Genomic DNA, 18,311 nt, shown 5'->3' on the forward strand with positions numbered 1-18,311 from the left:
CACAAACATTAAAACGGGGCCTGCCACAATAGATCAACCAACTGGTCGCAGGGAAAATGTACCCAGCAAGGAAAAAAACCCCTCCTTGATTCGGCGTACAAAATTATGTCTCGTATTCTGTTCAACAGATTGAAATTCGTCAGCCAAGCAGGTTTTCGTGAGGGCCGATCAACGACGGAACAAATGTTTACCCTGAAACAAATCCTTGATGAATTCCGGGAGTACAACTTGCAGACACATCATGTGTTTATTGAATTCAAGGCGGCGTACGATTCAGTGAAACGGAATGAATCATGGCAAATTATGCTAGAACAAATACGGCGAAACAAATACGGCTGATTCGAATATCGTTGGACTGTATACTACTCTGATTATTCCGGCGGCTTTATACGGCCATTAAACATGGACGTTGAAGGAGGCTGATCGGAGAGCTTTCGGAGTGTTTGCGAATAAGGTGCTGCGGACAATACTCGGTGGTAAACAGGAGAACGATATCTGGCGGCGTAGCATGAATTACGAGTTGTACCAGGTGTATAAAGGGCTGGATATTGTTAAGCTTATACAACACGGCAGACTACGGTGGGCTGGATACTTCATATGCCGGAAGAACGTCAAGCGAAGATAATATTTAGTAGAAAACCCAGAAAACGCCGCAGACTTCGTGGAAGGCCGCGTTCACGATGGCTTTTTGCAGTTCAAGAGGACCTGAGGGCACTCAACGTTCTGGGCGACTGGAAGCGATTGGCCCAGGATCAAGTCCAGTGGAGAAGGATACTCCATTTGGCGTAGGTTCATCGAAGAGCTGTACTGCCGCTAACCGCAAGTCGAGCACATCTGACTTGCGGTTAGCGGCTGTGTAGCCCATCAAGTATCAAGTAAGTACATGATCTTTCTAAAAATCACACTAAAATGTGAAGACCAATGCGACTTGAACGACGGTAAAATATGCGTTCTGAATGCCAAACAGGACGTGATTTTAATCGAATATCAATGCATTGAATTAGGTTTTCAAGAACAATCCGCAAAACAAAAGTGACCCAACTAGCAAAATGGCGTGCTAGTTGTCGCATGCTGCTAAACATATGACATTGGTTGGTGATGTTTATGGTGTAGATACACAAATTTTATAAATTTAGTTGTTAGGTTTTTGGTAGTCATCATATTCAAAACTGAATCACTCTTACCTAGATTAAATATTATATTTATCTTAACCTATTACAAGCGTAATATAACAACACTGGACAAACTGATCGATCTGCTGTTCTCTCTTCATGTTGATTCCATCATATTGGCAAAACTTTTACGTTTCATTTGAGTAAAACTATTTTAAAATTTTAAATAGAATTTATCGGCACGCGGCTACAATCTGTCCACAGATTACACGTGCATTCCGGTGAAGATGTAGCAATCTTTATTTTGCTTAGTGGGACACATTCCAGTTGAGTCACCGATGCTCATTCCGATTTCTTCTGGTCCTGATGCAAACGCTTACTGTATCCTCGAATATTAGCTAAAATGACAAAATAAAATTCTTTTTAGAACTTTGAACACCTGTACAAAAATAATAAGCAAAAATGGATTATGCAAGGATAGCTCTAATAAGTTAGTAGCAAAAATGAAACATTAAGCACTGTTATGGTTTGCGAAAGCACTAAATCGGCATTAGGAACGACAAGCAGCAAATATTCATTCAAAACATCTCATTTACATTGTATTCTGTTTTTTGTTCGAACCTGGCAACTTCTTCTTCCCCTTCTTGCCCTCCGACTTCACGGAAGCAGTTGTTGTAGCAGCTGTCGTCGTCGTATCTGCTTGTTCTGTAGCCGGTTCCTTGGCTTCCTCCGTAACTTCACCTTTGTTAGACGCATCGTTTAATGCCTTAGTTACTACTGTACTACGACTGATACTCGAATTTTCAACTTTCTCCTCAGACGATTCGCTATCTTCACTGGCGGCTTTAGTTGAACTCCCTTCATCTTTCACGGATTCCACTATTTTAACGCTGGGTTCTTTGGGTGGTTCTGCTTTAACTGTATCTTGTTGTTCTACTGCTTTTACAACTTTAACAGCAGACACTACAGAGGTATCTTCTTTCTTATTCAAGCCATCATCAATACTTCCAGTAAGGCTGATGACTTTATCTGCGGACCCCACAACAGGACTGTCCTCTGCTTTTGTTTCGGCTGTGGTCGTTTTCTGTTCTTCAGGTTTGGTTATCTCTGCTTCAGTTGTTTTTACTGCAGACAACTTGGCTTCAGACTTCTCCGGGGTTACCACTGCTACAGGTTCAACCACGGTCACAGGATTATCCTCAGAAGCAGTAGTTGCAACAGTAGTCTTGATAACAGGGTCGTTGTTCAGTGGCACCTGGCTTCCTACTGGACCATCAGGTTGAACTTCCTTCTTTTGTGTGATTTCTTCCGAAGAAACTGTTTTAACAGCAATGTTCTCTACTGTTGGATCATCGTGTACGATCGTAACTGGAATTGTTCTGTATTGCGGCTCTACCACATTAAGTTGTTTCTTATTCGCCAGATCTTTTTCAACTGATGTAACAGTTTTCTCTACAACACTTTTAGTTTGCTGCTCATTTTTCTCAGTCAGCACTGGTAGTGATTTCTCTAGTGCTGCTTCGTCAGGTTTAGCTTCACTTGCTTCTTCGTTGGTTTTTACCACACTTGTATCTTTGACCTTCACAGTTTCAACTGAAGTGGCTTTAGTGTCAACTGCCGAAGTCTTAGTTGATAATTCCTTAGATGTTTCTTTCGAAGCTTCTTCGCTAGAGTCGTTCTCTTCAGAATCATTTTTATTAGCCTTTGGCTTACTTGTTTCACTAGTTTTGGTTTCTCCTACAACAGTTTTAACCTCATCTTCTGTTTCTTTGGCGATTTTCTGCTCCAGCTCTACAGTTTTCTTGGTCTCAGAAACAGTCGAAATTTGACTCGGTTCTGTAGGAACTGTTTTTTCAACTCCACTTGCATCTGACTTGGTCTCTGCTGTTGCGTCGATAACAGATTGTTGCAAAGCTTCTACTATGGCTGGTTTGGGCTTGGATGTAGCTTCAACAGCTTGGTCTAGCGAAGTGTGTAGTACCTTTACATCGGATTTCTCGTCCTTTAATTCCGCTGGCCCTTCTTCAGCTCCGGCTGTATCAGCCACTTTTGAAGAGTCTGCGACAACCTTCGGTGTTTCTTTAACCACTTCTACCGGCTTTAGCTCCTCTGGTGATGTTTCAGTTACAAACGACTTTAACGCTTCTGGCGTTTTAACCACCTCTGAGGATTCAATGGACTCCGATGATTTAGCTGGAGCTGGCGTTTCCGCATCTGCAAGCTTCGGAGTTTCAGGGCTTTCTACGTCTTTTTTGGGATTTTTTAAGAGCTCACTAATTTCTGAAACTAAGGCCGTTGTTGGTGTGTCCTTTTCAACCGGTAGAGACTTGACCTCAACGTGGATATCTATCTTTTTCACCATCAGCACATGTTCGTCGGGCTCCGTTTTGGATGTCGTTTTGCTCTCCTGGGGTGTTGGGAATGCCACGGTGATGACGATCACCGTCGCCAGAAATATAGCCGGGATGATTCTCATTTCTGTAATATGAAAAGAATGAGGGAAAATTCAATATTAGGATTACAGAATTATAAAAGAATTAGATTTAAAAAAAAATCTAATAATAAATGCACTGCTTTTTATAAACTTATTCATATTCAAATTCAAGATCCTCAAAGAGTTTATGAGTTCTGTTGGTAAGGGGGCATTCATAAATTATGTAACGCTGTAGGGGAAGGGAGGAGGTCAATCTGAGCGATACGATTCATACAAAAAGTTAAATCTTCCCTACAAAACGTGTTACGTGGCGGAGGGTGGGTTTTTGAAATCATCATATTTAGCGTTACGTAATTTGTGAAAGAACCCAAACGTAGAATCATTAAAGACAAAATCTAAAATAATTTTCGCATGACGACCAATCATATTCTCCCATGGAAAGCAGTCTTTGGATTAACAATATTCATATAATCGCTTTCGTTCCACCTACGTGACGACCTTGAAGGCTATTCAAATGTACGTCACTACCTAGCATCAGGTGGCATCTTTAAAACAGAATGAATATTATTACAGTTCTGTGGATGTAGACTTGCAGGCCCATAAGAAGTAGTGAACTATAGAAAAACAAAAAGACGAAAGCTCCGAATGGCTCAAGAAATTAAAATTCTCTAAATTTAAACTTCTCAGACCCCACAACACACTCGAAGAAACAAATGCGCTGAATTAATTTACATTTAGGTTCTGCTAGGGTGCCTGGATTAAGCTTGACTGAAAAGTTAATTGCCAAAAAATATCGGCAGTAAAAGATGAACGACTTCCGGCCATTGAGATTCGTTCTTTTTATGCTTCGTGATTATCTTTAGCATTTAGAAAGATTGTTTTTTATGAGCTAAATTATAAAACAGATTTCCATTTTTACATTACATATGTACAAAGCATGCTCGTTGGCAGGTTCTGAGATTAGTACGAATGTCCTGTAATTTCTGTCGAAGATTAGTTCTTACACTCAACCGCTGATTGTTAGATTTTCTAACCATTTTGTATAACCAAAACCTATATAAGAACTAAGCATATGCGAAAAGGCTAGATTCTTATACAAATATTGTATGAGACCTTAAATTTTGCTTTTCTTACAATAATTGTTTGTTGGCATACATTTTTTGTATGAGAATCTAACAATTTCGCATATGTCCCGATCTTATACAGGTTTTGGTAGGATCTTATACAGGATTGTAAGAAAATTTAACAGTCGCTGGTTGGGTGTACCACATGAAGAACTCCGTTCACAAGAGCGTAAGTGATTCAAGACCATGCTAGTCCCAGAAGCTTAAACGATGCTAACCCATACGCTTAAACCTGGTTTAAGGTCTAAGAAGGTGTGAAGATATTGGCCCTGAAAACTAAAATTTAAAATTTAAATTTAACTTTTGCACAGTTTGAAAGCTAATGTTTATTCCCAAACACGTTTTTTTATATCCGACCTTCGGAACCAAATAAAATTCTAATAACTTCGGAATGGCTTTCTTTTTTTTTTTTTTCAAAAAATGAGTTATGTTAGTTCTTCCTAATGACGGAGGATGTGAATTGATTCCAATTAGGGAAATGCAAGCAGTGGAATCATTTCTCCTGCGCTGCTGTAGACCAGGAGGTTTTAAAATCCGTTTGGCTATGTCAAGTGTGTGCTACTGCACAGTAGGTGAAGGTGGCTGATACGAGAAGCAAGACGCATAGAGGTATGAACCACCGACACCGACCACCGATAGAGGATCCGATTAAGGCCTTGGTTCTGATGTAGATTCAATTGATAATCGGATTAGAAAAGAACAACTCATTACGGAGAAGACCTTCGCAAACCAAATTGAGGCGCAGATGAAACTACTCGCTAAGCAGAAAGCTTGGGAGCGTTCCCGAATTCGTGAACCAGCAAAAATACACCGTGATTTAATTCATGGACAACACACCTTTCCAGAACGTTCCAGAAAACGTGACAGTATTCCCGAATCCGTGGCTGTTGTTCACGAAAAAATACACCCTGAACTCGTTAGTTCACGAATTTATTAACGCTTTTTTTTGCGTGTAAGACGAGTTGAGGAACTTCAAGCTCAGCGCGAGATAGAGGTAGCTGGAGCATGATCGGAAGACACCGCAGAGTGTCAAAAGGATCAACGCTTTTAAGGATCAAAACGATGCTGTTGGCCTTCTATGAAAAGTTTGATATTATACTGAAATAATAGCCTTTCGATACAACTTTATTGTACGAGTAAGGCAAAAATAGATTATCCGCTGGTATTATCAGCGAATGAAACTTGTTGCGAGTAAAATGGAAATTAAGGGGGAATGGTCCTACGAAAGTTTTGAGGGTTTGGTGTCAGGCCCTGCAAGCCAGCTTGTAAAAAACAAGCAACGAAGAATTAGCAAGAGAAAACGCACCAGAACAATCGACAAAAAGGAACTTGCGATGGAAAACTCGGTTCGTGGAACTGCAAACCTTTCAATTGGGAGTATACTCGCCAATGTTTCTTAAGGACACGACACTACCCATAATTCCTATCAATTTCCACGAGAATTTTTAGCGTAGATCCGTACACCCAACCGGCGGCTGTTAGATTTTCTAACTATTCTGTATAAGAATCTACCAAAACCTGTAAGAACTGGGCATATGCGAAATTGTTAGATTTTCATTCAAAAATATAAGAAAAGCCTAAAAAAAATATTAGATCTAGCAATTTCGTATATGCCCAGTTCTTATACAGGTTTTGGTAGATTCTCATACGGAATTGTTGGAAAATCTAACAACCGCCGGTTGGGTGTACTTATTTTTCGAGCCAATATTCACTACGAAGGACCTCCGTCGTCCACCGCAGCTTAGCGGGTACTGATGAAACCAAATTCCCAGCACCAGGTACCAGCCGATCTCTCGCAATACATTTTCAGAACTAACTCTCTCAAATGTATTTTTGTACACATCATGTCAACCAAGTAGGATGAGTATTTAGTATTGTCCGGCTCCGGACGACGGAGGTCCTTCGTAGCTTAGTAGGGAAAGCACCTGTCATGCGAACTGGGGTCGTGGGATCAAACCCCACCGAAGGGGCGGTTACCCTCCAATACCTTTTCCGAACTAAATCTATCACATGTTGCACATATGTATAATCAAGTTTCAGACATAGTAATTAATTTCCACTCCGGGTGGCTTAATACCCGGCATATAGGCAATTAACTTTGAATGTACTGATCTCGAGTGGCGATCTCTCTTCGCTTGTGTGGTCGTGTTGGGATCTGACGACCAAACTGGCACAACCTCACACAACCCTACTTCATTGAGCGCCGTTGCTGATGAAGCAAGTGTGTAGGAGCCGGACAATACTAAATACTCATCCTACTTGGTTGACATGATGTGTACAAAAATACATTTGAGAGAGTTAGTTCTGAAAATGTATTGCGAGAGATCGGCTGGTACCTGGTGCTGGGAATTTGGTTTCATCAGTACCCGCTAAGCTGCGGTGGACGACGGAGGTCCTTCGTAGCTTAGTAGGGAAAGCACCTGTCATGCGAACTGGGGTCGTGGGATCAAACCCCACCGAAGGGGCGGTTACCCTCCAATACCTTTTCCGAACTAAATCTATCACATGTTGCACATATGCATAATCAAGTTTCAGACATAGTAATTAATTTCCACTCCGGGTGGCTTAATACCCGGCATATAGGCAATTAACTTTGAATGTACTGAGTTTAAGTTGATTAGACGAACAATCAAAAATGTTGGTTAAACAGAACCTTTAGTGCATTTCTCTAAGTTACTCAAGTAGTATATACTTTTATTCTAAATAAATTCTTTTCAAAGATTGTCATTTTACGATTCATCGGTATCTGTGGGTGTTAAAAATAGTGATGGGAACCTACAGATTCGAAATGTATTCGGGGTAATGGATTTCTGGGTAGTGTCCCATTCGGGGTTATAACTTTCGGGGTACTGTCCCATTCGGCCTCCTCTACGGCCTTCGGAGTAATGGCATTATAGGTAATGGAATTATGGGTAGTGTCGTAGAGTAGGACACCACGGCACCACGAAAATCAAAAATGTTGATTGTACAGAACCATTATTTCGTGTCTCTAAGTAACTCTAAGTACTATATTTTTTTAATTCTCTGTAAATATTTTAATTTTGCGATTCATCGGTATCTGTTTCGAAACGTTTTTCCGGGTAATGGATTTTGGGGTAATGATTTTTGGGGTACTGTACCATTCGAGGTAGTGGCCTTCGGGATAATGAGGGTGGAGCCGGTGCGAACGATTAGAGGTAATCATACCATCTACCAGAGTTGAGACAACACACACAAGCTGGTGTTGAGCTTATACTGATGAGAGATATGCAAAGGCGCGTGATCGGATGGTGGCCGTTCATTATGAAAATATGCAGGTTGAGGTTCAAAGGCTGGTTCTTTAGCATTAGCATAATCAATGGCCATAGCCCACACTCTGGAAGCATTAATGATGATGAAGACGCATCCTACGCGCAGCTCGAACGTGAGTACGAGAGATTATCATAGGAGATTTGGACGCTCAGGTTGGCCAAGAGGAGGAGTTTAGATCGACTGTTGGAAAGCTAACGATTGTTTACGTTCGAGCTATTCAACAGCATTAGAGTGTTTAACCAAAAGCGAGTTTCTTTCTCACGAACAAAATTTCAATATTCTTTTGAAGACTATTAATTGTTTAATACTATAGTTACGGCAAGATAAATTAGTTAAATACCATTGAATTATATTTCCTCAAATACCATGTATTCTTTGAACAACTAGGCCCATCGATAGCCGGTACTGAATTGCGGTAATAACCCACGTGTGAAGAAGTTTAATTGAATTATGTAGGCAAGAATGTACGTAAGTATGTAGTTGAATTAGATTTGTACCGTCGTAAGGATGGATGTAAATTATATTTTACGATTGTTTGGTAGTACCAGTTTACTACGGTTAATTAGAACACGACGAATTCTGCTAGGCCCGGGTAGAAAACCATCGGAATCACAAACGTAAGCAGTTCCAGGTTAAAAAATAGTACCATTTAGTAATGTAAAATGTAATTAGTAATGTACTTCAGGAAAATTTTAACCGTTCGGTTCCCGCTCGGTCCATCAATAAACGCGTTAAAGTTTCGGATATTGTTTCCTTCCGTTGTGTAGACAGCAGGCCTACGACTAATTAATTTCGCCGTCGCCAAGAATATGGCCATTCGCAGCACCTCTTTCCAACACAGCCTTCCGTGTCAGTACAGCTGGAGATCATCCTTGCAGACAGAATCACAAATTGATCACGTTATGATTGATGGACGGTACTTCTCCAAACTTATCGACGTCAGGACATATCTTGGCGTTAACTTTGATCACTATCTGTTAATGGAAAAACTCCGCCCAAAACTATCCATCATCAACAATGTCCTTAACCGACGCGACGGCCGATCTAGAGCGACTAAAGCAATCTGATGTCGCCACTGCATACGCATACGCAGACAGCAGACCCGCCTCTTCAATGAAGAAATGCCACCTGGAAGAAGCGGAGTGTAAGGAACAACCATTATCACGAAACACGCAAGTTTTATCAGAAACTCAACGCCAATATTCTACATTTTCTGAAAATGATCGTGATCGCGACTATTTTGCATTTTTCCCAGACTTTTCAAATGATATTGGAGTGAATCAACTTCATGTCCATGACATTTTGCAGGCCCTACGTAGTTTAGATGCTTCGTAAGGTCCTGGTCCTGATGGAATCCCTCCTATATTTATGAAAACCCTAGTAGTGGAACTAACCACTCCATTATTTTGGCTATTTAATATGTCACTAGAATCAGGAAAATTCCCAAATATATGGAAAAACCATTTTTGATACCTATTTTCAAATCTGAAAAAAAAATCAGACATACGTAATTATCGTGGAATAGCCATTATCTCTTGGCTTCTTTAAAGGGCGTTCAAGCTCAACTAATCTTCTTGAATTTGATGACTATACCCGGAATGCAATGGATAAAGGAAACCATGTAGAAGCTTCAGTAAAGCATTTGATCGCATAGATAAACCCATGCTTCTATTCAAATTGAAAAAAACTGGAATTGAGCCGGGACTACTCAAATGGCTTGAATCCTACTTAACTGATCGCCAATTGATTTTAAAATTTAACAACAATAGATCAAAACCCATTTGGGGCCTCTATTATTCATAATACACCCGATTCTTTTTTTACACGGGGGATGCGTTCCGTGTAAAAAAAAGTTTTTAGTTCAAAATGTGAAAATCCGTGTAAAAAATTCGACATTTCCTTTATTCTTGACAAACTTAAAGTGTTAATCTATGCAGATGACATGAAGCTCTTTTTGGAAATTTCAGAATTCCAGAACGAAATATGCACATTCTACGAATGGTGCAATAAAAGCCTATTGCAACTGAATGTAAAAAATGTAACCTTATATCATTCAGCAGAAAAAGAACAGCATCAAATCTCTCAATTAAATTAGGAAACCAGGTTGTAGAAAAATGCGATAGAGTTAGGGATTTAGGAATTATCTTAGACTCCAAACTAACGTTCATCGACTCTACAACACAATTATACATAAAGCAAAAAATATGATGGGTTTTATAGAACGTTTCTGCTTTAACTTTCATGACCCATACACAATTAAAACATTATATATTGCTTATGTAAGGTCGATACTGGAATATTGCAGCATTGTATGGTCTCCATTTTCAATAACACACGAAGAAAGATTAGAATCAGTACAAAAACAATTCATATTATTTGCTCTTCGTAAATTAGGTTGGACAACATTCCCACTTCCATCATATGAGGTACGCTGCAAGCTTATAAACATTCAATCTTTGAAAGAGCGTCGTGAAACTGCAATGGTTTCATTCATTAACGATATAGTTTCGCAGCGTATTGATTCGACATACATTTTATCGAAATTAAATTTCTATATACCATCTCGACAACTGCGTTATCGACAAACATTTTTAATTAATCACTGCCGTACAAATTATGCAAAATTCGGACCTCTCAATCAGATGATGGCCATCTACAATCAACACTGCGAAACTATTAACTTTACAATGTCTCGGCAGAGCCTAAAATAGTAGTTTGTGCAACTAGTTGCAAAAAGATGATTTTTTCAGCACGAGTTGAACGAGGCTTGCCGAGTTGGATAAATCCTACGAGTGCTGAAAAAATCGAGTTTTGCAACGAGTTGCATACGCAATGTTTTGCAATGACGAAAAATGGGCTTTAATATAATAAATCTATACCAAAATTGTACAATCGAGTTTACTCCACATGATCATTCATGCCAATAAATTATGTTGCGGCAGAGAACAATAAGATTCCATCTTATCGTGCCAAATTGCATAGCTTTAAAAGCTATGAAGCGATGGATGAAATAGCCTTTGGAAAATTGTGATGTTATGTCCAACAAACCCTTTCATTTATTACAAGACGCTTAGAGAACACTATTTAAACACTCACCCAAACTAATTCAGCTAAATGTAGTCATGTAACTACTGTCCCAATGTAGGTTTTTCATTATCGCACCCAAATGAGTGCTATAATGAATATTATGCAACCCATTTGAGTTGCATAATGGTCATTAAAGCACCCATTCTAGTGGTATGGAAAAGTAGGCCGTTTTATCACTCAAATGACAACTGGAAACCAGGTATTATGATCAGGAATTGCAAAAATTATATTTAATTAGGAGTGTCCAAAATGTGGAGGCTTCTCAGAAAGTTGGAATTTTGAGACATTAATCAACAAATGATGCTCTTTTTCAAATTACTATCTCATAAATAAGACTTTGTAATTGTTTAAAAATATAAACATTCGTGTTTATTGTTAGACTACCTGTAGACTAACTGTTAGACTACCAGCTCCGATCCGCTTCAAAAAAGACTGAAGCATTTTAGAAACTATCTTTTCTTTTGAACTTTATGTATTTTTTAAATTCTAGATTATATTCTGGTTTAAGTAGTTTCACAACAAAATGTGCACATGTACACAAATCCGGCCAATGAAGTTTCCAGCGATAATTCTCGATAATCTTCGAGTCAATTGCAAGGTATGCCGCAAAGCTTTACTAGCAGTTGATCAAATTCCTAAGAAGCTCTTTGTTTTCCTTCTGAATATAATTCTGCCGCAGAAAGATATCCCTGTTTTGAACAATGAAAGAACTTATATCTCTGAACCAGTGGCGTAGCCACGGGTGTGGTTTTGGACATAAACCCTCCCAGAGACAAATTTTTTACAAGAAATTGTTATTTTTTTCGCTGCGAGGCGGCTCTGTCCCAGCATGGGGATGTAATGCCAATAAGAAGAAGAAGAAGAAGAATTATTTCAAGTAAAATGGATTCTATTTTTGCATTTCTCGTACAACAAAGTTGTACCGAAAGGCTATCATTTCCAAAATCGAACTTTTTATAGAAGTCTCGGAGACCCATAATGTTATATACCAATCGACTCAGCTCGTCAAACTGAACAAATGTCTGTCTGTCCGTGTGTATGTGTGTGTGTGTGTGTGCACACGAAAACCGAAAAACATTAGCCACTTTTTCATATAGTAATTCTTAACCGATTTTCTCGCAACAAGTTGCATTCGACAGGGAACAAAGCCTTGTTGATCACTATTAAATTTGATAACGATCGACCATTGCGTTTAAAAGTTATTAAGTAAATGGAATCGCACTATATAAGCGCCATATAAGGTTGGTGTCTTGGCTAAATACGAGAAAGGCAGTATCACCACTCGGTGAATTAAGTTGGGTTTTTTTTTGGAATCTCACTATGCATAATCATAAAAATTTAAAACTATGACCAGAACTTCAAGTGAAATTCAAGTAGAATCTCATGTATCTTCAAGGAATCTTAGCATTCCTTTCTAAATCCCTAGAACTCACGAGCCTTCCATTTAATACATTATATAATTTTGTTAAGAAAATTATTTTGAGCTTTTTAGTGGAATGTCTTCACTTGTCGTAAGACGAGTTTGTACAATCTCATTGAATTCCACCACTTAATTGTATCTTGACAGATACGTATTTCGACCTCAACAGTGAGGCCGTCTTCAGTGTCTCGTACGTCGAGTCAAGTACGAGACACTGAGGAAGGCCTTACTGGTGAGGTCGAAATACGTATCTGTCAAGATACAATTAAGTGGTGGAATTCAATGGGATTGTACAAACTCAGTATATAATATTCCTTTCTGGATCTCTAAATTTTCTCAAAATTCCCAAACACCTTTTCAAAATTTTTAAACTAAAGAATCTTTGTTACAATGCACAATAAGAGGTATTTCTGACAAAAAATATAAATCCCGCAATAAATGGTTGTATTTATTTATTTATTTAATTGGTCAACAGGTAAAATCTTAACCCCAATGACAACAGCTTATGATGCTAACTTTTTTTTTAATTTACTCTTAATCTCTAGACGTGAAACATTAAAATCAAACACAATAGGAACAGCTATTAAAAACGCGGCACATACTTTGCATGGTCTCAAATTTGGTTCTAGCAGGACGAATAAAAAGGAATGGATTTGGACGAAGTCTACGACAAGATACATTAATTCCAATTTCACAGAGTATAGTAGGACAATCAATGTGACATTCAAGGAGGTCAGCAATAAAACAGGCTTTGGCGATGTCCCTTCTTGTTTGAAGCAGTTGCCGTAGATGCCGTAAGGCAAATCGAATAAATTTGTGTTGAATTGCTTCTATTCGCTGCGTTTCGTTCTGGTAGAAAGGAGCCCAAACAACACAGCAGTATTCAAGGAGTGAACGTACCAGTGAACAAAACATTGCAAGCCGGAATATAAAACCAAGCTGTGATGACGCCTTGGATACAATATAAGCGATGTGATCCTTGAAGGTTTGTTTGAAATCCATCATAACACCCAAATCCTTTACAGTTGTTTCCCGTTTCAAATTGGTTCCTTCCAAGCGATAATTATGATGGTAAAGCAAGATTGGTAGATGTTGAACGCTTCAGCATGAAACCGTGTTGGTCAGGTGATATATACTGCTTCAAAGTTTGAGCGAGATACTTCAAAACGATTTTCTCAAATAGTTTAGAAGAAGCACATAATGCAGCAATTCCCCGGCAGGTAGAAACTGTTCGTCTGTACACTTTTTTATAGACCGGAAACACAAAAGAGTCCTTCCAGCATTCGGGAAATATACCGGTAGATAAGGATAGGTTGAACACTGCCGCGAAGTATATGCCCAACGTTTCAGTATTAGAGATGGTATGCATCTGGCCCGCAACCTGTCGATGTTTTCAGATCCTTCAGCGCTGAGATCGCCATACCAGGGGTAACGGAAATCCGAAGACCATGGTTTGTGTTTTGAGGTACATTTTGAACAGCAGCTTCTACGTCCAATGAGTGGCTCGTTGGTTAATACGCTGCTGAAATGAGACCGGAACATGTTGGCGATTTCCGATACAGAGTCTGCCTCTAGTTCGCCATTCGTCATAGAAGTCTGGAGGCCTAATTGTTGGCGCTCGTTATTAACGAACATAAATAGATAAGAAACATATTTTTTCTGTGACTTCAATGGGGTATCGGACCAATTTTCGACATTTGATTTTTGTCATATTCTACAAAACAAACGGAATTTGGTCACTTTTTGGCTTGTAATAAGGCTGTTTGATGCTAGATAAAAAACTAATGATCATATTATGGCTTTAACCGTATATTCAAGTCACAGCCAAATTGACGCAATACAGATTTCCTAAAATGATCAAAAAAGCACTGTTAGGCTCTGGTGTTCAAAATTCATTGAGTAAAACTTCTTAAACTAACAAGAAAGGTAGAATAGATTCAATTAGCGTCATATTATGACAACAACGAATTAAAACTCCATTTGATTGATATTTCTTTAATGTGCCTTCCAGACTACGTGCTATATTACTTGATATAGTAGCTGGACCTGGCTGATACTAGTACTGCGTACCATCTATGGTGGGGTGCAGATGGCGGACGGTACGTGGAGGAGGCGAATGAACCACGAGTTGCATGAGCTATACTGGCCGAGCACGTAGCCAGAATGTCGGACAGTAACCCGGTGAAAATGGTTCTCGACAACGATCCGACGACGGGCACAAAAAGGCGAGGTGCGCAGCGGGCAAGGTGGATCGATCAGGTGGAAGATGACTTCCGGACCCTCCGTAGACTGCTTGGTTGGCGACGTGTAGACATGGACCGAGCCGAATGGAGAAGATTCTTATATACACTTCGGCTTTAGTCTGAATAAATACTAATAATAATAATAATAGTAGCTTGACATCAAAGTTCACAAATCTTATTTGCACTGCAAATAATGCATAGGACATCTCATGTCAAGATTCTTTATATCAAGTAGATATCACCAGTCTAAGATTTCTTTTATAATTATAAAAGGTATTGTGGCAAGGAGTTATTCAACACACGCACACATGAATACATCCAACACGCACGCTATGTTTAATAAGCATATGCGGTATTTCGAAAAATTTCGTTTCAGGTGGTTCGAAACGAAATTCCGCGAAATTTCGCGGAATTTAGGCATGGCGAAATCTGTTTTCTCGATTTCGTTCCGTTTCGTAAAATTACAAAAATTTCGCTAGAAAAAACTAGCTTCTAACGAAATTAAACGGAATTCCGCGGAATTTCGAAACAAATTTAAACTAATCCATACTTTACATTATTAAAATTTTTGGCTGCGCCGCTGAACAAAACCATTGTTGTTACCAAAATTTAGGTTATACATTTTTTTCTATTAACGCTTACTACATAACCCCATTCTTAGTCGACAAATACGTAAGTAGTTTTCTTCTATAAAACGTCATCAGTGTTTCCATCATTAAATTTTTTTGATGTTTTTTTTTTACTATTTGCACAATATGAATGCGGAATCGATCGTGTTGCTGCTGGTCATAGGACGGCAGCTAGTCCGGGAGAACGCGAAGTGAAAAAAATCTACCTCGCGTAGCAGAAAATTGTTTAACCAGTGTGCAATCGATCGTGTTGATGCTGATCACGCCAGCTAGTGTGGGAGAACGCGAAGTGATAAAACTAATGTTTGCATCGAAGAGCACAAAATTATTTAGTGCGGAATCGATCGTGTTGTAGAAGATTATTAAACGAAGCACATTGATCTTGCGTTGGATTGATTTGAAACACAGTTTTCACCTTCTTGCTTTCAAAATAACTTCGTTTACAATAAATATTTTGTCGCTCAACAAGGGGTTTCACATGAATTACCTTCTCAACCAACGATTCCTTTTCCGTAGCGCTCACGGAGATGCAGAGCATTCCTCGGTCTCTTAAAACAATGAGTGTTAAACTAATTTTCCTCTCCTAATCCTAAATTGACTATAAGCACGTGACCAGCATCGTTATTGGTCATGAATTGGAAACTCCGAAGCAAGTATACAATAAGAATAACTTTTTTGTATCCCAAGAATATTATTTAATTGGTGAGCTGGGCATATTTGCTGTTTCTCGGCCAATCATGATTAGCAACTATGATGTGTATAGTTAATTAAGCTAATAAGCTCTTCTTTGACTATTTGCACAATATGTGAGGAACATTGCAGATTTGTGGGCATTTCTAGATCTTCGCACGGAATTTGCAAAAAAAAAATCAGGGCGGGTTGAAAGATCATTAAAATTGCTGAGAATTCTTTACTTATGATTGCTTTCAGCACATACTGACCATAACAGCTGTTCTCATATTTCAAGGACACACAAACACACACAATAGCTCAGTTTGTCTAGCTGATTGTATATAAGACTATGCTGCCACTAACCGCAAGTCGAGCACATCTGTATATGGACGCCCATGCGGTTAGCGGCAGTATGGGTCTGTGAAATTCAATCTGAGATACACATCTCTATGCATTAGGGTGGCTCAAAAAACACTTTTTCATTTTTTTGATGGACCGCCCTCTTATTCGGTTCTATTTTATGCCCTGATGCTCTGGACAAAATTTCAGCCAAATCGGTCAACGTTTGGACGGTGCTAAACTCGTTGGAAGTTTATATGGAACAATGTATGCAGAAACATCCAAAAACAGTGATTTGCAGTTAAATGGCACAATTTACGATGAAAAGCTATGCTATTCATTCAGTTTTTAGAGAATTGAATAAAGAATGTTATGCTGAAAACCGCGAGAAGATTAGAGTTTCTTAGGCAAAGATATTAGCATTTTACTGGAGTGTTGTAGGGTAAAATTTATTTCTTTTCAAAGGTAAAAGAAACGAAATTTGCTCAAACCCCACGTCAGAGAAATGCTAATAACTTCGCCGGACATACTCTAATCTTTTTGCGGTTTTCAGCATAACATTCTGTATTAAATTCTTCACCATCTGTATGAGTATCATAATTCTTCATCGTAAATTGGGACGTCTAACTGCAAATCACTGTTTTTGGATGTTTCTGGATACATTTTTCCATATAAACTTCCAACGAGTTTAGCACCGTCCAAACTTTGACCGATTTGGCTGAAATTTTGTCCAGAGCATCAGGGCATCAAATAGAACCGAATAAGAGGGCGGCCCATAAAAAAAATTGAAAAAAGTTTTTTCCATACTAATTTGAACCACCCTACTATGCATTTTAGAAAGTTGCACAGGATTCTTCTAATGAGCAAATATATGATATATATGTAGACGAAAAATAAGAAGGAACAAATTTAGGCAGATACGCCCTTTTCAAATGTTGATCTAGTAATATCAATTCTATAACTGCGTATACGCCTGGCAGATGTGGATACATAATTAAGTATCCCACTAAAAAAAATCTAAGTATTCTTTTTCAAATTTTGACTATGTCAATACTGTTAAACCACGCTGACAAGAAAATATGAATTAAGCTTCAGCATAATTACATAATTCTTAGGTGAACTAAGGTTTTAAACGAGATTTGAATCCGTATATGAAAAATCTCACAATTTCTTTATTTTTTACTTACTGATATAAAACTGATCAGATTCGGGAGCGCACGCTCCACGATTAATTCCTTTGAAAGCGGCACAACTGCTGGGGTATTGCCTTATCACCAATTGTATATGCGGCGAGAATGTGACGATTTATCATAGATTGCCACTTCAGTTATTATAACTCTTCTGGTCCCAAACCAGTTATTCTACTTCGAAAAAGTGGAATTAGAATTTCGTACATAATGTAAAACCAATTCAATTAAAATTCCGCGGAAAAAACAAAATTTCGTTTCGTTTCGAAAAAATTCGAATTAAATGAACCTTGATTTCGTATCGTTTCGAAGTCTCGAAAGAAATCTATATTTCGTTTCGTTTCGATCCGAATCAACATGGACATTTTAAATTTCGTTTCGTTTCGTTTCGTTAGAAAAAAGTGTGTTATCGCATACCCTTAATGTTTAAAGGCAACTATTATGCAAAGTGAATGCACCTCGGATGTTAAGCCGTTAGGTCATAGTTTTTGACCTCTAGTTTAAGGATCTGTGTTGATTGAAATATTCCATCGGTGAAAATTTGATTTTTTTACCATTTAAGGGAATATTTTTAACCAAAAAATCTATCCTAATTTTTTTAATTTTTTTGAAGCAGGTTATATAAAATCCAGGCACCAAATTTTTTCCTGACGCCTCAAGGAAAATTTTCATATAAAAATAATTTTCATATGAAGAAAGTAGCAGAAGTTATACTAAAAATACTGTTGACACCGAACATATCTTTCATTTTTCGATAGCGAATTCTTGTGTAA

At 38.5% G+C, this 18,311-nt stretch overlaps 1 protein-coding gene across 2 annotated transcripts in view; it reads right to left on the reverse strand.

The window, feature by feature from the left end:
- Positions 1-1,180: 1,180 nt before the first annotated feature.
- LOC134212013 (titin homolog) overlaps positions 1,181-18,311 on the reverse strand; it is a 39,269-nt gene continuing 22,138 nt past the window's right edge. The window contains exons 2-3 of one of the 2 annotated variants that reach the window (XM_062689489.1): positions 1,734-3,590; positions 1,181-1,510 (exon numbers count right to left, since the gene is read on the reverse strand). In XM_062689489.1, coding sequence (XP_062545473.1) covers positions 1,455-1,510; positions 1,734-3,588 — 1,911 coding nt within the window. In that variant the 5' untranslated portion in view covers positions 3,589-3,590 and the 3' untranslated portion in view covers positions 1,181-1,454. Of the gene's footprint in view, positions 1,511-1,708; positions 3,591-18,311 lie in introns of both variants that reach the window. The other variant, XM_062689490.1, reaches the window with a different exon arrangement.

This window comes from Armigeres subalbatus, chromosome 2, assembly GCF_024139115.2.
Source record: "Armigeres subalbatus isolate Guangzhou_Male chromosome 2, GZ_Asu_2, whole genome shotgun sequence".
NCBI lineage: Eukaryota > Metazoa > Arthropoda > Insecta > Diptera > Culicidae > Armigeres > Armigeres subalbatus.